The 27,767-nt window shown below is 38.3% G+C and overlaps 1 protein-coding gene across 11 annotated transcripts in view; it reads left to right on the top strand.

Moving 5' to 3' along the window:
* The window catches only part of LOC103878903 (EF-hand calcium-binding domain-containing protein 3), a 514,301-nt gene that overhangs the window by 419,509 nt on the left and 67,025 nt on the right, over positions 1–27,767 (top strand). For all 11 annotated transcript variants that reach the window (XM_031657656.1, XM_031657654.1, XM_021929308.2 and 8 more), the window contains 8 exons: positions 4,363–4,467; positions 5,127–5,180; positions 8,313–8,417; positions 19,444–19,497; positions 20,559–20,663; positions 23,457–23,507; positions 24,913–25,017; positions 27,169–27,222. In XM_031657656.1, coding sequence (XP_031513516.1) covers positions 4,363–4,467; positions 5,127–5,180; positions 8,313–8,417; positions 19,444–19,497; positions 20,559–20,663; positions 23,457–23,507; positions 24,913–25,017; positions 27,169–27,222 — 633 coding nt within the window. The remainder of the gene's footprint in view (positions 1–4,362; positions 4,468–5,126; positions 5,181–8,312; positions 8,418–19,443; positions 19,498–20,558; positions 20,664–23,456; positions 23,508–24,912; positions 25,018–27,168; positions 27,223–27,767) is intronic.

The following is a 27,767-nucleotide window of genomic DNA, read 5'->3' on the forward strand; positions in this document are numbered from 1 at the left end:
GCCGGATCTCAGCTCACTGCAAGCTCCGCCTCCCGGGTTCACACCATTCTTCTGCCTCAGCCTCCCGAGTAGCTGGGACTACAGGCGCCGCCACCACGCCTGGCTAGTTTTTTGTATTTTTTAGTAGAGACAGGGTTTCACTGTGTTAGCCAGGATGGTCTCGATCTCCTGACCTCGTGATCCACCTGTCTCGGCCTCCCAAAGTGCTGGGATTACAGGCTTGAGCCACCGCTCCCGGCCCAAAACTAATACTTAAATTAAAAATGGAAAGAAGGAAAAGAAAATATATACCATGTGCACGTGTGCACGCACACATATATACACATATAGACACATACATATCCACACACTATATATAATGTATTCATATATTGATTGTTTTCTGGACTCTTTTTGCTGTTAAAATAAGCTGTCTTAATTGGGTGTGTTTGTTTGTTTGTTTGTTTTGGAGGAGGACAGAGTCTTGCTGTCTGGAGTACAGTGGTGCAATCTCAGTTGACTACAACCTCCGCCTCCTAGGTTCAAGCAATTCTCCTGCCTCAGCCTCCTGAGTAGCTGGAACTCCATGCACAAGCCACATGCCTGGCTAATTTTTGTATTTTTAGTAGAGGTGGGGTTTCACCATGATGGCCAGGCTGGTCTCAAACTTCTGACCTCAAGTGATCCATCTACCTTGGCCTCCCAAAATACTGGGATTACAGGTGTGAGCCACCACACCCAGCCTTAATTATTTATTAATAGCTACTTTTTCTCTTGTAACTTTTAAGATTATCTCTATCTTTGAAGTTTTCATTATAATGTCTCCAAGTATACACTTATTTTCATTTTCATTTTCTGCTCAAGACTTGTGATTCCTGAAACTAAAAGTTCAGGCCTTTCATCAATTCTTGAAAATTTTCAGCCTTTATGTTTCAAATATTACCTCTCTTTTTCTTTTACTTTTAGAAACTCCCATTATGTATATGATGGACCTTCTTATTCTGTCTTTCCTATCTTTTTTCCATATTTTCCACTTTTTATATTGTTCTCCTAATTTTTAGAATTTCTCAAATCTCTCTTCCAGTTCACTAATTCTCTCTACAACTCCATCTCACACTGTTTATTGAAAATACCAATAACAATTTATTTCTAGATATTGTTTTATATCTTTTGCACACTAGCCTGTTCTTTTCCTTAATTTCTTATTCTTGTGCTTCTATCTATGCCCTTTCTTTCTCTTTAATGGGTTTAATTGTTTTATTTATTTGAGTCAGAGTCTCATTGTGTCACCCAGGCTGGAGTGCAGTGGCATGATCTCAGCTCACTGCAGCCTCCACCTCCTGAATTCAAGCGATTCTTGTGCCTTAGCCACCCAAGTAGCTGGGATTACAGGCATGTGCCACCACACCAAAATAATTTTCTTTGTATTTTTAGTACAGACAGGGTTTCACAGTGTTGGCCAGGCTGGTCTTGAACTCCTGGCTTCAAGTGATCCACCTGCCTCAGCCTCCCAACATGCTGGAGATTACAGATGTGAGCCACTGTGCCCAGCCTCTTTAATGGGCTTTAAATATGCAGTATTTCAAATCTGTGTCCCTATCATGTGCCCAAGAATGCTTGGGCCTTAAAACAAAGCTGTTGCCAAATCTGGTCAGATAACCCACTAGGGTTATCTAATCAAATTGAGTATATATCTCAGCACCATAGGAAAGGTTAATTTTAAAAAAAAGAAAAAAAATTGAGTACATATCAACCTGACTCTTAAAACCCTCTCTACTTCCTGAAACCAAAAATTTTTTTTCTTTCCAACAAACTCAGCCATCCATCTACAATTATTTTGTCATTTTTAAATCCATTTTAGATATTTGTAGCAAGTAGGATGTCCTACTCTACTGTTCTGCTGGAAACAGAAGTTGTGTTCATAATTTCTAAGTAGGTTATGATCTCAGTTTCAACTTATTTAACTCAGCAGTTATTTAAAGTATTTTATTTACAATTTCCAAGTAGAGAGGATTTATTAAAACTGTTTCTGTGATTGATTTTACATTTTTTCTTCTTTTATTTTTACTTTTATTTTATTATTATTATTATTATTATTATTATTATTATTATTGAGATGGAGTCTCACTCTGTCACCAGGCTGGACTGCAGAACGATTTCGGCTCACTGCAACCTCCATCTCCCAGGTTCAAGCAATTCTCCTGCCTCAGCCTCCCAAGTAGCTGGGACTATAGGAGCACACCACCACGCCCAGCTAATTTTTGTATTTTTAATACAGACAGAGTTTCACCATGTTGGCCAGGATGGTCTCAATCTGTTGACCTCGTGATCCAGCTGCCTCAGCCTCCCAAAATGCTGGGATTACAGGTGTGAGCCACCACACCCAGCTGGCTTTAAATTATAATTAGAATATGACTAATATACTTTTTGCCTTCGGGTAATTTGTTGAGATTTAAATTTTTGTCTTAAAACATGATCAATTTTAGTAAATGTTGCAATAATATTTGCCAAAAAAGTCATAGTCCTGCTTGTTAATTATGATTTTTTTTTTGAGACAGAGTCTCCCTCCATCACACAGGCTGGAGTGCAGTGGCCCAATCTCTGTTCACTGCAACCTCTGCCTCCAGTGTTTAAGTGACTGTCCTGCCTCAGCCTCCTGAGTAGCTGGAATTACAGACACATGCCACCACACCCAGCTAATTTTTGTATTTTTATAGAGCCAGGGTTTTACCATGTTGGCCAGGCTGGTCTCGAACTCCTGACCTCAAGTGATCTGCCCACCTCAGCTTCCCAGAGTGCTAGGATTACAGGCATGAGCCACCACACCTGGCCTAATTATGTTTTATATATTGAGCAGTTTCAATGTCAGTTTTACCCCTTCAAAAATTTTGTTTTATTCACATAGTAAACACTCAGTAATGATCAAGTGAATGAACTCTCTGAAGTTTCAATCAGTAATGTATTTTGCTTTGCTGACATTCAAACAATTAATTAACTCATTCTACATTTAGTTGATCATTGGCTATGTGCCAGGCATTATGCTAGATTTTGAGAGAAAGATATGATCCCTGACTTCCCAAGTTTACAACGTAATTATATAAATGTAAATTCACTCAAGGTGAAATATATTACAAGGAGTCAGATTTTATTGTCATTTTTAACTTACCCCATAATTAAGGCAAAAGAACAAGAGGGAAGGGGATAGGGAGGACTAAAAAGAAGAAGAAAGAAGAAAAAGAAAAGTAAAAGTAGTGGTGTTCTTGTAGTAGTCAAATTATTTATATTAACCATGAAACAGCTCCCAAATTATTGAAAAATTATACAATTTCTATTTTACTTATGATATGATATTGTTTTATCATTGTAAGAGATTTTATTTTACTTAGGCTAAAAGAAAAATTTCTGACTCCCCTCCTTGACTCTAAATAGCTAAACAAGGCCTGGTACAGTGGTTCACACCTGTAACCCTAGCACCTTGGGAGGCCAAGCCAGATGGATCGCTTGAGGCCAGGAGTTCAAGACTAGCCTGGGTAACACAGGGAGACCTTATCTCTACAAAAAGTACAAAAAATTAGCCCCGCATGCTGTTGCATGCCTGTAGTCCAGCTACTCCGAGGGCCTGGGGCGGGAGGATTGCTTAAGCCTAGGAGGTCAAGGCTACAGTGACCCGTGATCGTGCCACTGCACTCCAGCCAGGATGGCAGAGTGAGACCTTGTCTCAAAATAGTAAATAAATAAATAAATAGCTAAACAAGCTTTTACTGTGCTTTACTCTTCCCCCAGCAGCTGAGGATTAGATATATACACACACACACACATTATATATAATTATATATATACAAACACAGGTACATATATATGATATATAATGTTATATGTAGTTATAATGTTATATGTTAATCATAATTACTTCTATTATATGTTGATTATAATTACATATAATGTTGTATATAATTTGATATAGTTTGGCTGTGTCCCCACCCAAATCTCAACTTGAATTGTGTCTCTCAGAATTCCCACATGTTGTGGGAGGGAACCACGGGGAGTTAATTGAATCATGGGGGTCAGTCTTTCCCATGCTATTCTCATGATAGTGAATAAGTCTCATAAGATCTGATGGGTTTATCAGGGGTTTCTGCTTTTGCTTCTTCCTCATTTTCTCTTGCCGCTGCCATGTAAAAAGTGCCTTTCACCTCCCACCGTGATTCTGAGGCCTCCCCAGCCATGTGGAACTGTAAGTCCAATTAAACCTCTTTTTCTTCCCAGTCTTAGGTATGTCTATCAGCAGCATGAAAATGGACTGATACATAATTATAATGTCACAATATAAAATATGACATAATTCTTATATTCTCACCTATGACTATTTTCCTTCCTCTAAAGGAGAGAAGATTCATGCTGGGGATGTGAAAAATGTTCTGGAAAACATGGGAATAGAGATCACAAATAAGGAGCACAAAAAGCTTCTGAAAACTCTGCCAGTTTCTGGTAAGCATTTACATGTATTCTGCTTCACTGATGTCTAAAAATATATTCATTCAACACTTACTAAAGATCATTGTCTATGTGGCACTATCTAAAACCTGAGAGCGCAGGGACCGTGTCTGATTCTCCAAGTCCTTACCCTCTTGAAAACTTCAAAGAGGTTGGTTTTAAGGTTTTGTGTTAGAAATTCTAATATTTGAAACAGTTGTGTCAATTAAAAATGTTTTTTAAAAGGCCCAGTCCTAGCATTTCTAAAAATCCTATTATTATTATATTGGTTTAGGAAACATGAACCTCTTCAGTCAGAAGTCCTATCATAAGACAATTTCTTTTGCCCTAGGAAAAAGATAAGACTTAAGGTATAAACTGAAAAAAAAGTAAGAGCAGAAGGGGTAGAAAAGGTGAAGAAAGAAAAGATGAAGGTAAATTAGAGAGGGGAAAGCAAGAAAAGAAAGGCTATGTATAGTACAGCACTGTAGGGCACTATTAACAATAGTTTGTATTCTATCCAGTGGATAGGTTCACTACACTGAATTTTGCAAATATCTTTCATTTCATTGAGATTGAATTGTAACAAATTTCTAAATTTTCCCTTCCTGTAAGTATATATTTTACTTTTTATGAATTTCTGAAAGCATTATTAATCATGTTGTATCCTACAGCTGACAAAAAGGTGTTTAAGAAAGAATTATTGGATGGTGTGAAATCCTTCAGAGGTAAGTGAGGAAAAGGATAAGGACAATAATATTTAAGATTGTTCTAATTGGTTTTTTCTGATTACATAAATAAGCAGAAAATTATGCATTTTATTCAACAAATACTCAAGTGTCTACTAGATGCTGGGTATTTGAGAATAATCTGGAATATATATAGTAGCATACAGAAAAAAATGTAATTACCCACAATTTCAAGTAATGTTACCTTTTCTATTATAGATATCTCTGATCTTTTTCCTGTGCATATATGTGTATTATTAAACTCTTACTAGAAATGTTATATGTCCTGCATTTAATCCTAAAATTTTAGTGTAATAATTTCACCATGTTATTTAAAATTTCTTTGTAAACATCATTTTAATAATTATATCATCTAGTTGTATTATAATTTACTTAATCATTGTTCTCTTGTTGAACATTTACTTAGTGTTTTTCTCTTATATGTCTCTGATCTTCATACATAAATCTTGATCCAGCTTTAAAGTCATTTTCTTTGGATATATTCTTCCAGCAGGAATTTGCACCTCCATACATAGTATTACCATCATGCCCTAACCACAGTACATTATTTTTATATTTTTTATTCTTGTTCATTTGATGGATGAAAAACTTGAATTAATTTGATGAAAAAAGGAATCTAATTATTGTTCTGATTTTTTTGTTATCAATAAAGTTGAAAATGTTTTTATATTGGTGATATGTAGCTGTGGTCCCAGCTACTCAGGAGGCTGAGGCAGGAGGATCACTTGAGCCCAGGAGTTTGAGGCTGCAGTGAGCCTGGATGGCAAAGCCAGACCCTGTCTCAAAAAACGTATTAAAATAAAAACAATTTTTAAATCAGCTTTGTATTTTTGTATTAGTCCATTTTCATGGTGCTGATAAAGACATATCTGAGACTGGGCAATTTAGAAAATAAAGAGGTGTAATGGATTTACAGTTCCATGTGGCTGGGGAGGCCTCACAATCATGGTGGAAGGCAAGGAGGAGCAAGTCACACCTTACATGGATGGTGGCAGGCAAAGAGAGAGAGCTTGTGCAGGGAAACTCCCCATTATAAAACCATCAGATCTTGTGAGTCTTATTCAGTATCACAAGAGCATGAGAAAGACCTGCCCCCGTGATTCAGTTAACCTCCCACCAGGTCCCTCCCACAACACGTGGGAATTCAAGATGAGATTTGAGTGGGGATACAGCCAAACCGTATCAATTGTTTTATATTTAAATCATGGAATTCTCACAAGGATAGTGGTTGTTTTCTCTTTAATGGAAAAGAAAGCTTAATTTGAGAATTTTTTCATTCATCAAACAGACTGGCATAGTGTTGGGAGTGTGGTGGGGGAGGGGCTACACAAAGCAGAAGATAGTTCTTTGTTTGTTTGTTTATTTATTTATTTATTTATTTATTTATTTTTGAGATGGAGTTTCACTCTTGTTGCCCAGGCTGGAATACAATGGCACAATCTCAGCTCACTGCAACCTCCACCTCCCATGTTCAAGCGATTCTCCTGCCTCAGCCTCCCAAGTAGCTGGGATTACAGGCATGTGCCACCACACCCAGCTGATTTTGTGTTTTCAGTAGAGATGGGGTTTCTCCATGTTGGTCAGGCTGGTCTTAAACTCCCAACCTCAGGTGATCTGTCCACCTCAGCCTCCCAAAGTGCTGGGATTACAGGTGTGAGCCACCATGCCCAGCCGATAGTTCTTACTTTCAAGGAGTTTATAATCTACTTAGAGAACAAAATATGGATGTAAAATCACTCAGAAAATTTTCATCAGGACCATAAGACAGGGCAAGAAAAAGATTTAAGCTGGGCGTGGTGGCTCACACCTGTAATCCCAGCACTTTGGGAGGCCATGGCGGGTGGATCACGAGGTCAGGAGTTCGAGACCAGCCTGGCCAACAAGGTGAAACCCTGTCTTTACTAAAAATACAAAAATTAGCTGGGCATGGTGGCACACACTTGTAGTCCCAGCTATTCAGGAGACTGAGGCAGGAGAATAGCTTGAACCCAGGAGGCAGAGGTTGCAGTGAGCCAAGATCATGCCACTGCACTCCAGCTTGGGTGACAAAGCAAGACTTTGTCTCAAAAAAAAAAAAAAATTTAAAAATTAAAAAAATTTTTAAAAACATACATAAAAAAGGAAAAAATTTTTCAGAAAAAAAATGTTTTATATCATTATATCTTTTAATCTATTAGAGTCCAAACATTGTTTCTATTAATATAAATGACCTCTTTATAGATTAAACATTAGCACATTGTCATATCTATTGTAAATATTTTCCTAATTCGTTATCTGCATTTTATTTTATTGTATTTTTACAACAGCTTTATTGAGATATAGTTCATATACCATACAATTAACCTACTTAAAATATATAATTCAGTGGGTTTTAGTATACTAACAGAGTTGTGCAGTATCACCACAATCAGCTTTAGAATATCTCAGCACTGCAGAAAGAAACTGAATACCCATTAGTAGTCACTACTTATACCCCCCAACTCTTGCAGACCTAGGCAACTACAAATCCACTTTTTATCCATTATGTTGTATTTTGATATATGGCCACTTTTCATGTTTATGTGTTTGATTTTATCAGTCATTTCTTCTGTGATTGACTTTTAAGTCCTTTACAAGCTAACCAGTATGTGAAGAATCACATACACTTAGTTTTCTTTGTTTTTCTATTATTTCACTTTTTACATTTAATTATTCAATTTATCTGAAATATATATTGAATCTTTTTAAATCCCCATATTTCAGAATGATTTGATTAAAACTACACCAATAGTTTTCATTAATTTTCCCCCATTGACTGGAGTCCTCCTTTATGTACAATTACACTTGGGAGATAATTTATTATTACTGTAGCAAGTTTCAAATCTTACTTTTTGACAGAATAACATGATTTGGTTGTTATCTCTGTCTAATTCATCAGAAATGCCAAACTCTTTACTTCTCCTCCTCAATATAAACTTCTCCCAGAAGTTTAATTTTGGAAGCATAGTCTGTTCCTGACTCCCACATGACTTGCTGTAAATAGCTTTTCTGCTTTCATTTCTGAGTAGGGGTTGAGAGTATGTATTTTTCATTTTATGACATCCTTATCTACTTTTTCTTGTTTCTGTGAAGGAGGGCAGGTTAATGTCAATGACCTAACGAGTGTTTTACAAAACACTGGGTTCAGACTCGAAGAAAAAGAAATCAAGGACCTGAAGAGTCACCTGCCAGTGACTGGTGAGCATTTAAGACACCTTTATCCTGTAGATAATGACTAGTCTACTGTGAAAGCAAAGAGTAAGACATATTGGAGAGAGAAAAACTGGGGACAGAGATAAATAATTTAAGAGACTGTTAAGGTACAGGTGATAAGGGCCTTACCTGGGAACCACACATATGTGCGGAAGACTGATTTGATGTGGTGGGTGAAAGGGAGGGAGCTACCAAAGTGTGAACCGGAAGTTTATCACTTATATGACTGCCAAAAAACAATTTTTAAAAACAGGGAGAAGGATAGCAGGGGAAGCAGAATGAAGAAAAATCTTTGAAATATAGTTGAATTGAGGTATTTATAGGACACTCAGTATCAGACAATTGAAAATGCATTCCCTAATTATTAGTGTTATTCATCTTTAAACAAGGTACATCTCAAACCATGAGAATCATCACCAGGGTTAAAATAGTGTCTCAGAGTGTCTCTATGAGGACAAGAATACTAAAAGAATGGAAAGATAGAATAAAGGAATATTTGAGAGATAAAGAATGGAATAAAAGAGTAGGATAAGGAAGAAAGAGATAACAAAGAGATGAGGGGAGGGTAAGAGAAAATAAAAAGGATAAGAAGAGATGATGAAAAGATACATCCATCTTTTATAGATATAGACCAATCTCCTTTTTTGAATTATTTTTATATATACTTTTTTATTATTTCAATAGTTTTGGGGGAACGGGTGGTATTTGGTTACATGAATAAGTTATTTAGTGGCAGTTTCTGAGATTTTAGTGCACCCATTACCTGAGCAATGTACACTGCACCCAATGTGTAGCCTTATCCCTCACTCCACTTCTAACCTTCCCCTTGAGTCCCCAGAGTCCATTATATCATTCTTATGCCTTTGCATCCTTATAGCTTAGTTCCCACTTATAAATGAGAACATACAATGTTCATTTTTCCATTCCTGAGTTATTTCACTTAGAATAATGGTCTCCAACTCCATCCAAGTTGCTGCAAATGCCATTATTGCATCCTTTTTATGGCAGAGTAGTATTCCATGGTATATATATACCACATTGTCTTTATCCATTCATTGGTTGATCAGCATTTAATGTGGTTCCATATTTTTGCAATTGCAAATTGTGCTGCTATAAACATGCATGTTCATATGTCTTTTTCATATAATAACTTCTTTTCCTCTGGGAAGATACCCAGAAGTGGGATTGCTAGATCAAATGGTAGATCTACTTTTAGTTCTTTAAGGAATCTCCATACTGTTTTCCATAATGGTTATACTAGTTTACATTCCCATCAACAGTATAAAAGTGTTCCCTTTTCACCACATCCACACCAACATCTATTATTTTTTGATTTTTTAATTATGGCCATTCTGGTACTGGTACCAAAACAGAGATACAGACTAATGGAACAGAATAGAGCCCTCAGAAATAATACCACACATCTACAACCATCTGATCTTTGACAAACCTGACTAAAACAAGAAATGGGGAAAGGATTCCCTATTTAATAAATGATGCTGGGAAAAAACTGGCTAGCCATATGTAGAAAGCTGAAACTGGATCCCTTCTTTACACCTTATACAAAAATTAATTCAAGATGGATTAAAGACTTAAATGTTAGACCTAAAACCATAAAAACCCTAGAAGAAAACCTAGGCAATACCATTCAGGACATAGGCATGGGCAAGGACTTCATGACTAAAACACCAAAAGCAATGGCAACAAAAGCCAAAATTGAGAAATGGGATCTAATTAAACTAAAGAGCTTCTGCACAGCAAAAGAAACTACCATCAGAGTGAACAGGCAACCTACAGAGTGGGAGAACATTTTTGCAATCTACCCATCTGACAAAGGGCTAATATCCAGAACCTACAAAGAACTCAAACAAATTTACAAGGAAAAAAAAAAAAACATCAAAAAGTGGGCAAAGGATATGAACAGACACTTCTCAAAAGAAGACATTTATGCAGCCAACAGATACATGAAAAAATGCTCATCATCACTGGCCATCAGAGAAATGCAAATCAACACCACAATGAGATACCATCTCATGCCAGTTAGAATGGCAGTCATTAAAAAGTCAGGAAACAACAGGTGCTGGAGAGGATGTGGAGAAATAGGAACACTTTTACACTGTTGGTGGGACTGTAAACTAGTTCAACCACTGTGGAATACAGTGTGGTGATTCCTCAAGGATCTAGAACTAGAAATACCATTTGACCCAGTCATCCCATTACTGGGTATATACCCAAAGGATTATAAATCATGCTGCTATAAAGACACATGCACAAGTATGTTTATTGTGGCACTATTCACAATAGCCAAGACTTGGAACCAACCCAAATGTCCATCCATGATAGACTGGATTAAGAAAATGTGGCACATATAAACCATGGAATACTATGCTGCCTTAAAAAAGGATGAGTTCTTGTCCTTTGTAGGGACATGGATGAAGCTGGAAACCATCATTCTCAGCAAACTATCACAAGGACAAAAAACCAAACACCGCATATTCTCACTCATAGGTGGGAATTGAACAATGAGAACACTTGGACACAGGGTGGGGAACATCATACACTGGGGCCTGTTGTGCAGTGGGGGTATGGGGGAGGGATAGCATTAGGAGATATACCTAATGTAAATGATGAGTTAATGGGTACAACACACCAACATGGCACATGTATACATACGTAACAAACCTGCACGTTGTCCACATGTACCCTAGAACTTAAAGTAGTATATACATATATGTAAATATGGCCATTCTTGCAGGAGTAAGGTGGTATCACCTTGGGGTTTTGATTTGCATTTCCCTGATCATTAGTGATGTTCAGCATTTTTCATACATTTGTTGGCTGTTTGTGTATCTTCTTTTGAAAATTGTCTATACATGTCCTTTACACACTTGTTGATGGGATTGTTTTTTTTGCTGATTTGAGTTCCTTGTAGATTCTGGATGTTTGTCCTTTGTTGGATGCATAGTTTGCAAAGATTTTTCTCCCACTCTGTGAGCTGTCTGTTTACTCTGTTGATTATTTCTCTTGCTGTGCAGAAGCTTTTTAATTAAGTCACATCTATTTATCTTTCTTTTCATTGCATTTGTTTTTGGGTTCTTGGCCATAACATCTTTCCCTAAGCCAATGTCTGGAAGAGTTTTTCCGATATCATCTTCTAGAATTTTTATGGATTCGAGTCTTAGATTTAAGTCTTTGATCCATCTTGAGTTGATTTTTGAATAAGGTGAGAGATAAGGGTCCAGTTTCATTCTCCCACGTGTAGCTTGCCAATTTTCACAGCACCATTTGTTGAATAGGGTGTCCTTTCCCCACTTTGTGTTTTTTTTTTTTTTTTTTTTCATTCGTTTTGTTCTGTTTGTAGGTATGGGGTTTCACTGTGTTGGCCAGGGTCCTGGCCTCAAGTGAGCTGCCTGCCTTGGCCTCCCAAAGTGCTGGGATTACAGGCGTGAGCCACCATGCCTGACCTCTTGATGTTTTTGTTTGCTTTATTGAAGATCTGTTGGCTGTAAGTATTTGGCATTTTTCTGGGTTCTCCATCCTGTTCCATGCCTATTTTTATACTAGTACCATGCTGTTTTGGTGACTATGGCCTTATAGTATAGTTTGAAATCAGGTAATGTGATTCCTCCAGATTTGTTATTTTTGCTTAGTCTTGCTTTGGCTATGTGGACTCATTTTTGGTTCCATATGAATTTTAGAATTGTTTTTTCTAGTTCTGTGAAGAATGATAGTGGTATTTTGATGGGAATTGTGTTGAATTTGTAGATTGCGTTTGGCAATGTGGTCATTTTCACAATATTGAATATACCCATCCATGAGCATGGGATGTGTTTCCATTTGTTTGTGTTGTCTATGATTTCTTTCAGCAGTGTTTTGTAGTTTTCCTTGTAGAGTTCTTTCACCTCCTTGGTTAGGTGTATTCCTAAGCGGTTTTTTTTTTTTTTTTTTTTTTTTCGCTTTTTTTAAAAGAGGGTGAGTTTTTTTTTTTTTTTTCCCCTTGGTTGCTGTTGGTGTGTAGGAGAGTTACTGATTTATGTGCATTAATTTTGTATCCAGAAACTGCTGAATTATTTTATCAGTTCTAGGAGCTTTCTGGAGGAGTCTTCAGGGTTTTCTAGGTGGACAATCATGTCATCAGCAAACAGCAACAGTTTAACTTCCTCCTTATCGATTTGGATGCCCTTTATTTCTTTCTCTTGTCTGATTGCTCTGGCTAGGACTTCCAGTACTATGCTGAAGAGAAGTGGTGCAAGTGGGCATCCTTATCTTGTTTCAGTTATCAGAGGGAATGCTTTCAACTTTTCCCCATTTAGTATTATGTTGGCTGTGGGTCTGTCATAGGTGGCTTTTATTGCATTGAGGTATGTCCCTTGTATGCCAATTTTGCTAAGAGTTTTAACCATAAAGGGATGCTGGATTTTGTCAAATGCTTTTTCTGCATCTATTGAGATGAGGATGTGATTTTTGTTTTTAATTCTGTTTATGTGGTGTACCACATTTACTGACTTGCATATTTTAAACCATCACTGCATCCCTGGTATGAAATTCACTTGATCATGGTGGATTATCTTTTTGATATGTTGTTGGATTCGGTTAGCTAGTATAGTATTTTATTAAATATTTTTGCATCAAGGATACTGGTCTGTAGTTTTCTTTTTTGGTTATGTCTTTTCCTGGTTTTTGTATTAGGGTGATACTGGCTTCATAGAATGATTTAGGGAGGAGTCCCCCTTTCTCTATATTTTGGAATTGTGTCAATAGGATTCGTACAAATTCTTCTTTGAATTTCTGATAGAATTCAACTGTGAATCCATCTGGTCCTGGACTCTGATTTTGTTGGCAATTTTTTATTATCATTTCAATCTTGCTGCTTGTTATTGGTCTGTTTAGAGTTTCTGTTTCTTTCTGGCTTAATCTAAGAGGGTTGTGTATTTCCAGAAATTTATCCATATCCTCTAGGTTTTCTAGTTTATTCATATAAAGGTGTTCATAATAGCCTTGAATGATCTTTTGTATTTCTATAGTATCAGTTGTAATATCTCCTATTGTGCTTCTAATTGAGCTTATTTGGATCTTCTCTCTTCTTTTCTTGGTTAATCTTGCTAATGTCTATCGATTTTATTTATCTTTTCAAAGAATCAACTTTTTGTTTCATAATTATTTTGTATTTTTTTGTTTCGATTTCATTTAGTTCTGCTCTGATCTTGGTTATTTCTTTTCTTCTGCTGGGTTTGGGTTTGGTTTGTTCTTGTTTCTCTAGTTCCTTGAAGTGTGTCCTTAGATTGTCTATTTGTGCTCCTTCAGACTTTTTGATGTAGGCATTTAAGGCTATGAACTTTCCTGTTAGCACTGCCTTTTCTGTATCCCATCACTATTATCATTTAATTCAAAGAATTTTTTAATTTCCATCTTGATTTCATTGTTAGCCCAATAATCATTCAGGAACAAGTTATTTAATTTCCATGTATTTGCATCAAACCCCTTTGAGAGTTTATTTCCAATTTTATTCCACTGTGGTGTGAGAGAGTACTTGGCTATTATTTCAATTTTCTTAAATTTGTTGAGACTTGTTTTATGGCCTATCATATGTTCAACTTGGAGAATGTTCCATATGCTGATGAATAGAATATATATTCTGCAGTTGTTGGGTAGAAAGTTCTGTAAATATCTGTTAAGTCCATTTGTTCTAGGATATAGTTTAAACCCATTGTTTCTTTGTTGACTTTCTGTCTTGATGACCTGTCTAGTGCTGTCAGTGGAGTATTGAAGTCCCCCATTATTACTGTGTTGCTGTCTGTCTCATTTCTTAGGTCTATTAGTAATTGTTTTATAAATTTGGGAACTCCAGTGTTAGGTGCATATATATTTAGGATTGTAATATTTTCCTGGACAAGTCCTTTTATCACTATATAATGCCCTTCTTTGTCTTTTTTAACTGCTGTTGCTTTAAAGTTTGTTTAGTCTGATACAAGCATAGCTACTCCTGCTCTGTTTTGGTGTCCATTTGCATGGAATATCTTTTTCCACCCCTTACCATAAGTTTATGTGAGTCCTTATGTGTTAAGTGAGTCTCCTGAAGGCAGCAAATACTTAGTTGATGAATTCTTATCCATTCTGCCATTCTGTATCTTTTAAGTGGAGCATTTAATGTTGAATGTCATTTACATTCAACATTAGTATTGAGATGTGAAATACTATAGTTCATCATGCTGTTTGTTGCCTGAATACCATGTGTGGTTTTGTTTGTTTGTGTGTTTGTTTTTATTGTGTCATTGTTTTATAGGTCCTGTGAGATTTATGCTTTAAGGAGGGTCTATTTTGATGTATATTTTGATGTATTTTAAGGATTTGTTTCAAGATTTAGAGCTCCTTTTAACAGTTCTTGTAGTGCTGGCTTGGTAGTGGTGAATTCTCAAAGCATTTGTTTGTCTGAAAAAGACTGCATCTTTACGTTATTTATGGAGCTTAGTTTCACTGGATACAAAATTCTTAGCTGATAGTTGTTTACTTTAAGGAGGCTAAAGATAGGCCCCCAATTCCTTCTAGCTTGTAGGTTTCTGCTGAGAAATCTGCTGTTAATCTGATAGGTTTTCCTTTATAGATCACCTGGTGCTTTTGCCTCTTGGCTCTTAAGATTCTTTCCTTCATCCTAACTTTGGATAACCTGATAACTGTGTGCCTAGGTGATGACCTTTTTGCAATAAATTTCCCAGGTGTTCTTTGAGCTTCTTGTATTTGAATGTCTGGATCTCTAGCAAGTTCAGGGAAGTTTTCCTCAATTATTCCCTCAAATATGTTTTCCACACTTTTAGATCTCAGTGGCAACAGGGCTGAGATCTTGCCCCAGGTTATAAGCCTCCCCACTGAGAAAGCCAGCAGGGGTCTCAGACCTCGCCCTTCCCCACCTGCCCACACCATCAGCTGTGGTTTCTGCACTCCTGTCTGTACTTCCCATTTGCTCCCCTCTGGATTCTGCTCAGGAAAATTCATGCTCAGTTGAAATTACTACAAAGTTCAACTAGGAGCTTCCTTCACCCTGTGGCCCCTCCCCAGTTCCACTGGCTGCCTTCCCCAAGAACGCCTATGAAATAAGGCCAGGAATGGCTTCCTTGGGCTCAAACTGGGGACCAGAAGTGCCTACAGGGCTCTTCCTGCAGCTTCTTCTATTTTTATATTTTGTTTGGCTCCCTAAATCCATTTCAGCTCTAGGTAAGGTTAAATCTTTCTCTGTGATCTGGATTTTCAGGTTCTCCAGAGGGGACGTGTGTTCAGAGGCAGACTTTTCCCCCTCTCACACTTTAGGAACTCACAGTTTCTCAGCTTAGACCAATCAAAAAAAAAAAAAAAAAACAGCATAACTGTGATAGTATTGGGGCTCAGTTGAAAAGAGTCTGAAGAGAAGGAGGGAAGGAGTCTATTCTTTCTTCAACTGAGCTTGATAGCTAACATTAGTAAGGATGCAGACCACCAAGAATCTTGATTGGCATGAAAGGCTGGCTTCAAGTTTATAACAGCATGGAACACCATAGACTAGAAAGGTTATCTTTTACTAAGGCAGGACTTCATTATTCAAGGATCAAGGTCCTGATTTTTGAATACATTTTTTTTCTTTTATTGATTCATTCCACAAATATTTATTGAATGCCAGTAATGTGTCAGCATTGTGATGATACTGCTGTATTTACTTGGCAAATGTTTATACTATATCTGGGTAATGTATTTACTAGAAACTAAGAATCGTTAGGGGTACAAGGGCAGCAGGGATATGGTGTCTGCCCTCAGAGGAGCTTATAGTCTTGGGAAAATACAAGAGAACTAGGAAACATAGGGTATCAGGATCTTCTAGGCTAAATGATAAATATGCACTGAAGTTGGATGAGGAAACAACAAGCAAACTGAGTATTGTCTGTTATTGCACTAGGTTATTTGAGAACCTAGGGGTTCTCAAACTTTTTGGTCTCAAAAATTCTTTATGTGGCTGGGCACAGTGAGTCATGTCTGTAATCCTCCCACTTTGGGAGGCCAAGGTGGGAGGATTTATTGAGCCTGGGAGTTTCAGACCAGCCTGGGCAACATAGAGAGACACTATTGTTAAAACTCAATCAATCAATCAATCAATCAATTTTTAAGACTTCATGCTGTTCATATGGGTACGTATTAATATTATATTAGAAACAAAAACACATTTAATAATACTTATATAATAATTCATTTTAAAATAACAACATGGTTTCAGGGATCTGGCAGGGCCTTTGTCTCCTTGCACCCACAAACTGTGCTTAGCTCCACTCTTCACTGCTCCATGCCCTCCACTCAGGGAGGCCCAGGTGACTGCCACAGCCCCTGTCTTCTGTCACCTTCAAGAATTGGAAGATGCCATAGGCAGGATGCCAGGACACTCAGAAGTAGGAGATGGGCTAATGGGGACTGAGGACCATTAACCTAAAATAATAAAAAAGTCAGAATCAATTCCTCCTCCAAGATGGATGACTAGATGCAGCCTTAATTTTTTGGAATAGTTTCAGTAGGAATTATACCAGCTCTTCTTTGTACATCTGGTAGAATTCAGCTGTGAATTTGTCTGGTCCTGGGCTTTTATTGGTTGGTAGGCTATTTACTGATTCAGTTTCAGAGCTCAATATTTGTCTGTTCAGGGAATCAGTTTCTTCCTGGTTCAGTTTTGGGAGGTATATGTGTCCAGGAATTTATCCATTTCTTAATAGGTTTTCTAGTTTGTTTGCACAGACATGTTTGTAGTTTCCGATGCTTATTTTTATTTCTGTGGGGTCAGTGGTAACACCCCCTTTGTCATTTCTTATTGTGTTTATTTGGATCCTCTTTCTCTTCTTTATTAGTCTAGCTAGTGGCCTTGTTAATTTTTTCAAAAAACCAACTCCTGGCTTCGTTGATCTTTTGAATAGTTTTCAGAGTCTCAATTTCCTTCAGTACAGTTCTGATTTTGGTTATTTCTTGTCTTCTGCTAGGTTTGGGGTTGATTTACTAGTCTTGCTTCTCTAATTCTTTCAGTTGTGATGTTAGGTTGTTAATTTAAGATCATCCTAACTTTTTGATGTGGGTGTTTAGTGCTATGAATTTCCCTCTTAACACTGCCTTAGCTGTATTCTAGAGATTCTGGTATGTTGTATCTTTGTTCTCATTAGTTTCAAAGAACTTATTAATTTCTGCCTCAATTTCATTATTTATGCAAAATTCATTCAGGAGCATTGTTTAATTTCCGTGCAATTGCATGGTTTGAATGATTTTCTTATTTCTGACCTCCTTTTTATTGCACTGTGGTCTGAAAGTGTGTTTGGTATTTTGGTTCTTTTTTATTTCCTGAAAATTGTTTTATGTCCAATTATGTGGTCAATTTTAGAGTATGTGCCATGTGGCAATGAGAAGAATGTATATTCTGTTGTTTTGGGGTAGAGAGTTCTGTAGAGGTCTGTAGGATCAATTTGGTCCAATGTTGAGTTCAGGTCCTGAATATCTTTGGTAATTTTCTGCCTCAGTGATCAAATACTGTCAGTGGAGTGTTGAAGTCTCCCACTGTTATTGTATGGGAATGTAAGTCTCTTCGTAGGTCTCTAAGAATTTGCTTTATGAATCTGAACAGTCCTGTGTTGGGTACATATATATTTAGAATAGTTATGTCTTCTTGTTGAATTGAACCCTTTACCATTATGTAATGTCCTTCTTTGTCTTTTTTAATCTTTGTTGATTTAAAGTCTATTTTGTCTGAAATTAGGATTGCAACCCCTGCTTTTTCCTGATTTCCATTTGCTTGGTAGATTTTTCTCCATCCCTTTATTTTGAGCCTATGGGTGTCATTACATGTGAGATGGGTCTCTTGAATACAGCATACCATTGGATCTTGCTTTATTTTATTCATCTTGCCACTCTGTGCCTTTTAAGTGGGTCATTTACCCCATTTACATTCAAGATTATTACTGATATGTGTGGATTTGATACTGTCATTGTGTTGTTAGCTGGTTGTTATGCTGATTTGTTTTAAAAACTACATTTATTAATATCATCATCATTCTTATTAAAATAATATTTAAGTATTGGGAAACTATCAAGTCATAGTACAGATAATAAGGTTTCCAAAATTCAAATTGCTCTTCAAAAGCTTGAACTCAACCATTAAAACATCTGTTGTTAGGTTTTTTTCTTAAAATGATAGAATTACTTTGTTCATTTTCAAGAAGGTGTCTGGCAGATATCCAACTCTGAAAAACTATATTTTATCCATTAGTCATTTTTCTCCAGTGAAAATGGTATCCCATGAAAAAGCAACTAGTTTTCTTGCAACTCAAACAATCATACAAGTTCTTTTCCTCAAGAAATCATCATAGTTCAGATTGCAGCCAAAGTGTTTCATGCACTGAAGGGTTAATATCTAATAAAAATTAATAACTTTTGCTGCTTTGCCAAGGACATCTTACTACAAGTATGTACAGTGAAGGATGCAGTGACTGCTAGTACAGTTAGTTGTCACTGCCTTCATTCATGCAAATATGCAGCAGTTTTGTCCAACATTGCTTTTGCACCATCAGTACAAATGTCAACACAGTGAAAATGGCCAAGGGTATTGGGTGAATATAGAGGTCCATGACCCACACATTGAGAACACTTGCTCTAACACATCTCAGCCTTGCACTTAATGCAAGAGAACTAGATCTGAAAGGGGGAGGACTGACCTGTAGGACGGCGCTAACTTCAAACAAACAAAACTTCACTCACCATAATGCTCTGAATATTTTTAACAGCTAACAGTTTGTAAAATAAAAGCAAGCATTCAATTAAGTTGAATGAATATATACTTAAAGCTTGAATCTTTTTTCTTCTAGTATGTGCTCCTTTGGATTGAAAAAATAATAAAAATTCTAGAATAATGCATTAAAAATTACTGTAATTTTGTTCACTAAATTTCAATTTAAGAATTTTATATAATTTTTTAAGTCTCAGTAGCTTCAACTCTGAATCTAAATTCTGAGTTTTCTTACAGAAAATGAAAAGGTTGACCTGGATGTCTTGATGGATGCAGCAAAAGCATTTACAGGTGAGTGAGAATTTATATAAGACATAATAAAATTGAGATATTAATGCTTTGTAGATAACTACCTTTTAAAGCATTATTTTACCCCCTCCAGAAATCACTGATAAATTCATTCTGCTCTTTCACCGTTTATTGATAATTTTGACTTGTTGACAACATTTTGGAATATGAAAAATTTAGGAAAAGTGTGGGTACTCTCGAAAAGAGGTATTAACTTGTCTAATGTGTAGGCCAATAATGTGTTCATTTCACTAGTGTTTAAAGAACCAAAATATTGGTGAACACAGTGAATCTCAGTGTGAAGTTTTCACAGAAGGAAATGTGATCACTATGAACAATTAGTCCCATAATTCAGGCCATGAAGCAGAAACAGAAGTATTACTTGCAGGTAGAATTACATAGATTCTATATACCATCTGTCTTAGTCCATTCATGCTGCTATAACAAAATATCACAAACTGGGTGATTCAAAAACAATAGAAATTTCTTTCTCAAAGTTCTAGGGGCTGAAAAGTCCAAGATCAAGGCACATTTGATGTCTGGTGAGGGTTGCTCTATGCTTCAAGATGGTGCCTTAAACATTGTGCCCTCACATGGGGAAGGGCAGACAGGCAAAAGAAAAGGGGGCTGATTGTTGTATGAGACCTCTGTTATATGGGCCTTAGTCCAATTCACAAGCGAGGAACCCCTATAACCTAACCACCCCTAAAGGCCCTACCTGTTAATACTGTTGCATTGGGCATTAAGTTTCAACATGAATTTTGGAAGGGACACAGACATTCAAGCCATAGCACATCATAAGTCACTGAGCAGTTATGCCACCCCCCTGTTACTCCATGCTATCCCAGCTCGTACCCAGAACAGAAGTGTCATCTGTTTGTTTGGATTAAAGAATGCTTTCAGGTACTGAACCTCAAAATAACTCTATGTAAGTGAAGTCAACTCATGTATTTATACCTCATTGTGGAGTTAGAAATAGTGCTATACTGGATTATATTTTTTATAACTTGGAATAATTAAATCTCTTAATATTGTCTTTTGAAACAATTCCCATCTATTCAAAGGAGAAAAGGTTGAAGCTGATAACCTTAAAAATGTGCTGAGAAACATGGGGATCGAGCTAACAGAAAAAGAACACTCGATGCTGTTAAAAACTCTGCCAGTCTGTGGTGAGTATTTAGCATACCATCATGGCATGGAGCTGTGGTATCGTAGGCTCCTGGACAAGAACTGTGAGAAACCCACTGTGTTAGTCAGGGTTCTCTAGAGGGACAGAACTAGTGGGGGAGAGAGAGAGACAGAGAGAGAGACAGAGAGGAATTTATTAAGGAGTATTAACTCACACAATCACAAGGACCCACAATAGGCCGTCTGCAAGCTGAGGAGCAAGGAGAGCCAGTCCAAGTCCCCAAACTGAAGAACTTGAAGTCCAATGTACAAGGGCAGGAAGCATCCAGCATGGGAGAAAGATGTAGGCTGGGAGGCTAGGCCAGTCTTGTCTTTTCACATTTTTCTGCCTGTTTTATATTCTAGCCACACTGGCAGCTGATTCGCTTGTGCCCACCCAGATTAAGGGTGGGTCTGCCTTTCCCAGCCCACTGACTCAAATGTTAATCTGCTTTGTCAATACCCTCACAGACACACCCAGGATTAATACTTTGCATCCTTCGATCCAATCAAGTTGACACTCAGTATTAACCATTACACCCCCTAAGGAATGAAATTCTGGCATAAGAAACCCAGTTCTTGGCCAGGCGTGTTGGCTTACACCCACAATCCCAACACTTTGGAAGGCCGAGGTGAGCAGATCAGCTGAGGTCAGAAATTTGAGACCAGCCTGGCCAACATGGTGAAACCCTGTCTCTACTAAAAATACAAAAAAATAAACTGGGCATGGTGACAGTTGCCTGTAGTCCCCTACTCAGGAGGCTGAGGCATGAGAATCACTTGAACTCGGCAGGCAGAGGTTGCAATGAGCCAAGATACTGGGCAATACAGTGAGATGCCGTCTCAAAAAAAAAAAGAAAGAAAGAAACCCTATTCTTGTCACTTGTGTTTTAATTTGGAAATGAGAAAGTTCTCTCTTTTGCATTCAGCCAGTAGACCTCTGCTAAATATTTTAATAGCTACACAGCTAAATTTTTCTGTAGCCCCCTGATGCATCCAACATTCTCAGTCCCTCCCCTGTTAGCCCTCCTACCTCCCCACAATCCATCAATTAAAACAGAAAAACACCTGAGAGCAGGGGCCTCCAGGACTGTGTGCTTGTACTGTCAGTATCCAAGCTGGTCAGCAGCACAAACAGCCCCTCAAAAGTTCCATCTCCAGGGCACTTGCGCAGAACTACCCATAAAGACCCCAGAGGTCAGCCTGTGCTTCAGAACTGTGCCTCCTGCCCAGTCCTAGAGACCCTGTGTAGATATCCTTTCCTTCCATCGCTCTTTTCCCCAATTTTCCCCAGGCAAGAGTAAGGCTAAGCATTGCCAAGGGGGATAGTGCCCTTGAGGCAGAAGTAGCACCCTGGGCAGCAAATGCTCAGTACCCATTTGAATTCATCCCCATATTCTTTTTTTTTTTTTTTTTTTTTTTTCCCTGACGGAATCTCACTGTCGCCCAGGCTGGATATATAACTTGGAATAATTAAATCTCCAGCCCAGGCTGGAGTGTAGTGGCACAATCTCGGCTCACTGCAACCTCCATCTCCCGGGTTCAAGCGATTCTCCTGCCTCAGCCTCCCAAGTAATGGATTACAGGCACCCGCCACCATGCATGGCTAATTTTTGTATTTTTAGTAAAGATGGGGTTTCACCATGTTGGCCAGGCTGGTCTTGAACTCCCAACCTCAAGTGACCCGCCCGCCTTGGCCTCCCAAAGTGCTGGGATTACAGGCGTGAGCCACCATGCCTGGCCCACCCCATATATTCTTAAAGCTGTGGTTACTCATTTTGTCTAGCATTTCCTTCAGATTGTTCTCTCAAAGGGTCAGTTATGAGAATTGCAGCCTTCTTAGGAGTTTGGTTCTGAGAGAGCAGGAAGGAGAATGCAGATGGACTGTATTGGAGACTACTACAGACACACGCCAGGCATTGAGGGGTTTTTCAATACTACATATTCTCCTGCCATAGGATGGAGCCTGAGGTGGGGTGGTGCATAAGCCCTCTGTTCTCTATTCTAATTGAATTTCACCTCTGTTTATGGAAAGAGTTTGTTCAGAAAACAACAGTTTTTAATTTTTTATTAAATATTGTTTCTATTACTGTTCAAGTTGATAACTATTTTTCATATCATCCCTTTAGGATCCTCCATTAGGGATAAAGATAGGAACACTTCATGGGCCTAGAGCATAGTCAGGGAAAGGAGAGAAAGGCAAAGTGCAAGAAAGAAGAACAAGAAGGAAGAAAGAAAGAAAGAAAGAAAAAAGCAGCAGCACCACCAGCTGGCCGCAGTGGCTCACGCCTGTAATCCCAACACTTTGGGAGGCCAAGGCGGGTGGATCACTTGAGGCCAGAAGTTCGAGACCAACCTGGCCAACATGGTGAAACCCTGTCTCTACTAAAAATACAAAAATTAGCCAGGCATGGTGGTGCACACCTGTAATCCCAGCTGCTCGGGAGGCTGAGACAGGAGAATCACTTGAATCGGGAGATGGAGGTTACCGTGAGCCAAGATAGCACCATCATACTCCAGCCTGGGTGACAGAGCAAGACTCTGTCTCAAAAAAAAAAAAAAAAAAAAAGCAGAAGCAGCATGTGTATGTGTGTGTGTGTGTGTATGTGTGTGTGTGTAGGGCACATCAACTACTGGCATGTGTTTCAACTAGGGGACAGAATGACCACAATGAGAGCAGTTCTTATCTTTTGTTATTATTTGAGGGTGAAATAGAATAAATTTCTAGGTGAATCATGTCTTATAAAAATAGTTTCTTATCCTCTTTTTGACTTGAATTTTACCATATCTTATAGATGGAAAGGTGTACAAGAAAAAATTACTGGATAGTGTGAAGCCTCTCAAAGGTAAGAATATGAAAACAGCAGCTAAAATGTACTGGGCTTTACATTTGCTTTTTTGAATTTCTCACTGATTGAAATCTTGCTATTCCACTGTTTACTGATTCTGAATTTATGCCTCATAACCTACCATTCTTCCTTTGGTATAATTGTATTTGAGCAAGTCACTGTTAGTAATATGTCACTGTAGCAAGTTTGAAATTCTGCTTTCAGCATGTATGATGGCTCACACCTGTAATCTGAGCACTGTAAGAGGCCAAGGCAGGAGGATCACTTGAACCCTGGAGTTCAAGAGCAGCCTGAGCAACTTAGGAAGACCCCATCTCTTCAAAAAAAAGGAAATTAGCTGGCCTGCTGGCATGCACTTGTGGCCCCAGCTACTTGGGAGGCTGAGGTGGGAGGAACACTTGAGGCTGGGAGGTCGAGGCTGCAGGGAGCCAGATCATGCCACTGCACGCCAGCATGTGCGACAGAAAAAAATCCTATCTTAAAAAAAGAGAGAGAGAAAGAAACTCTGGGCCAGGCGCTGTGGCTCACGCCTATAATCCCAGCACTTTGGGAGGCCAAGGTGGGCAGATCACCTGAGGTAGGGAATTCGAGGCCAGCCTGACCAACCTGGAGAAACCCCATCTCTACTAAAAACACAAAAATTAGGTGGGCGTGGTGGCTCATGCCTGTAATCCCAGCTACTCGGGAGGCTGAGGCAGGAGAATCGTTTGAACCCGGGAGGCAGAGGTTGTGGTGAGCCGAGATTGCACCATTGCACTCCAACCTGGGCAACAAGAGCGAAACTCCATCTCAAAAAAAAAAAAGAGAGAGAGAAAAGAAAAGAAAAAGAAATTCTGCTTTCATTTAGGTTTGTTATCTTTATCACAATTTATCAAATCTGTCTAATTCTTTTTCATCCATGATTACTTCAATTGAAAATTATAGCTCAATGTTGAGGGAGCATTTTCTCTTTTCAACTCTGACACTGAGTGGCCAATATATTATTTCACTCTCCACTTAACATAAATGCATATTTAAAGCTAACATCTTCTGGGCCGGGCACGGTGGCTCACGCCTGTAATCCCAACACTTTGGGAGGCTGAGGTGGGCAGATCACTTGAGGTCAGGAGTTTGAGACCAGCCTGGCCAACATGGTAAAACCCCATCTCTACTAAAAATACAGAAATTAGCTGAGCATGGTGGCACAAACCTGTAATTCCAGCTACCTGGGAGGCTGAGGCAGGAGAATCACTTGAACCTGGGAGGCAGAGGTTGCAGTGAGCCGAGATCACGCCATTCCAGCCTGGGCAACAAGAATGAAACTCTATCTCAAAAAAAAAAAATAATAATAATAATAATAATAAAGTTGGCATCTTCTACTTCAAATTACTTGTATTTCTTTTCCATCCTCTTAATTCCTAAGGAAAAAAAGTCAGTGTCAGTAATCTGGAAACTCTTCTAAATAATATGGAAATCGAAGTTGGGAAAGAGGAATATGAGGACCTACTGAACCATCTGCCAGTTGATGGTAAGTGTTTCAGATACCACTGTACCTAGGAGAAACGTAGGGCTTCTGTAGGAAGGCTTCTGAAAGTAAACCTATTTTTAACCTCTTTGAAAAGCTTATGAAATATTTCAAACACACCTAAAAACAGAGAACAATACAACAAACATTGTGTGCCCATTGACCAGAGTTAACAAATGTTACTATTTTGCCATACTTGCTTCATACATTCTCCTGCCTCCCTCCTTTTTCCTTCCCTCCCTCCCTCCCTTACTTCCTTCCCAAGTAAACCTTTTTATAATAAGACAAAGTTTTCTTAATAACTCAATAAGACCGTTTTAACTAGACAAAACTGTCGGAGACAAAGCTAGAATAATTCATTAGGAAGAAATTGCTAAGGAATGAGCCCCTGGCTAAGATTTCCTTATTAGATGGCTCTTCCCCTTGAAAAACAAGCTTCCATCTGAGAGCCAGACAGCACATCTTTCAGTAGAGCCAGCATATGCCAACCCAAAATAAATAGTTTTTCTCCCCTAATTCAGGGTTTCTGTTCTCAACTAGCGATCGGCAGGTGTAACTAAAGTAGGCCGCTGCTATCAGCAAACATCTTCCATGCTACCTTCACCTGTAGCTGGCCCTACCATAGAAAACAGTTTTGGCCTAATTTGTAGTTTTTTGTTTTGTTTTGTTGAGACTGAGTCTTGCTCTGTCACCCAGGCTGGAGTGCAGTGGCACAGTCTCAGCTCACTGCAACCTCCACCTCCCAGGTTCAAGCGAGTCTCATGCCTCAGTCTCCCAAGTAGCTGGGATTATGGGCATGCACTACCACACCCAGCTAATTTTTGTGGGTTCATTTTTTTTGTTTTTTGTTTGTTTGTTTGTTTTTTGAGATGGAGTCTCCCTCTGTCGCCTAGGCTGGAGTGCAGTGGTGCGATCACAGCTGACTGCAACCTCCACCTCCCAGGTTCAAGCAATTCTCCTGCCTCGGCCTCCCAAGTGGCTGGGATTACAGGCACCCACCACCACGCACAGCTCATTTTTTGTATTTAAAAATACAAATAATTATTTGTATTGTTTATAATAATTACAATACAATATAATAATAATTGTATTGTTTCACCTTGTTGGCCAGGCTGGTCTCCAACTCCTGACCTCAAGTGATCCATCTGCCTCGGCCTCCCAAAGTGCTGGGATTACAGGCATGAGCCACCGCACCCAACCTAATTTTTGTATTTTTAATAGAAGCAAGGTTTCGCCATGTTGGCCGGGCCGGTCTCAAACTCCTGTTCTGCATGTCTTGCCCTCCCAAAGAGCTGGGATTACAGGCATGAGCCACCCTGCCCAGCCATAATTTGTCGTTTAAAACCTCACACACCCTGGGCTTAACAACATTGATAATTATCCATAATTTTGTCTGGCCCTTCCTCCTATCATGAAAAAGTCACCATAAATTACTTTTTAATTGTAACATTGTCCCCACATGTTTAGCTAGGAGTCCTCAAAAATGCTTCCTGCTGGAAAATATTGTTACCGATGAGGTATTTTTTAGAATTCTTTGTTTTTTTAATGACAACTTTTTTTTCTCATCCAACAGTGTGACTATTTCTATACCACTGAATTTTTTCATTTGTTTAGCTAGCATATACTATATGCAAAACAATGAACTAGAGAGTAGACAATTTAAACCCAGTAGTGTAATAAAATTAAGGCATAATTTCTGCACTCAAGTAGATTACAGTCTTGAAGGGTAGAGGTGGGAACATAAGCAAAATTTGTAGATTAAGAAGATAGCATTCCTTCAAGGTTTAAAGGTTCACTGTTTATGTATGTAAGTGACTTCTAGGTTTCAAATTCAATCATGTCTATTAAAACATACTCCCCTTATGGGTCTGAAGGAAGAGAAAGGCCTATAGAAGGAATTACTATTAAGCTTGCTTCATCTCAATGTTGAGTCATTTGATACTTTATGGAAAGTGGTATTAATTAAGTAGATGTTTACTTTAAACTTACAGCTTGATCTTTTTCTATCCTCTGTTTCTTCTTCACTTTGAGTTAAAAAGTTACTAGGGAAAATTAGGAGAAATAGCTGAATTCCAGTCCTTTATATTACACCTTAAATTTTCATGTCAGTTGTCTAAGATTTGGTCTCTATGTCTGACTTGTCTTTTCTTATAGAAAATGAAATGGTTGATGTGAATGTGGTGATGGATGAAGCAAAAGCTTTTACAGGTGAGTCAGAAGTCATGGTGAAAAGGGCATTCATTTTTAACTAAGACCTTAATGCTCTATAGAGAAAAAATTTGAATGTTTTTAAACAGTAGATAGATTTTGGCTGGGCATGTGGGCTCATGGCTGTAACCCCGGCACTTTGAGAGGCTGAGGCAGGAGGATCACTTGAGGCCAGGAGTTCAAGACTAGCCTGGGCAACAAAGCAATACCATGTCTCTACAAAAAAAAAAAAAAAATTAGCTGGGCATGGTGGCACGTGCCTGTATTCCCAGCTACTTGGGAGGCTGAGGCAGCTGAGCCCAGGGGTTTGAGGCTTCAGTGAGCTTTGATTACCACTGCACTCCTGCCTGGGAGACAGAGCAAAAACCTGTCTCATAAAAAATATATTTAAATAGTAGTTTTCTCTTCAGACTATTACTAACATGCTAAATTGACACCCTTACAAATTTAACGGTTAAATGTTTGTTTTGTAATGTTACTCTTTGATTTGGGATTTTTCCTGTAGACACTTATGTTATGTAGAGGTTTTGTTTATTTTGTTGTTG

Source organism: Papio anubis, chromosome 17 (genome assembly GCF_008728515.1).
Source record: "Papio anubis isolate 15944 chromosome 17, Panubis1.0, whole genome shotgun sequence".
NCBI classification, from domain to species: domain Eukaryota; kingdom Metazoa; phylum Chordata; class Mammalia; order Primates; family Cercopithecidae; genus Papio; species Papio anubis.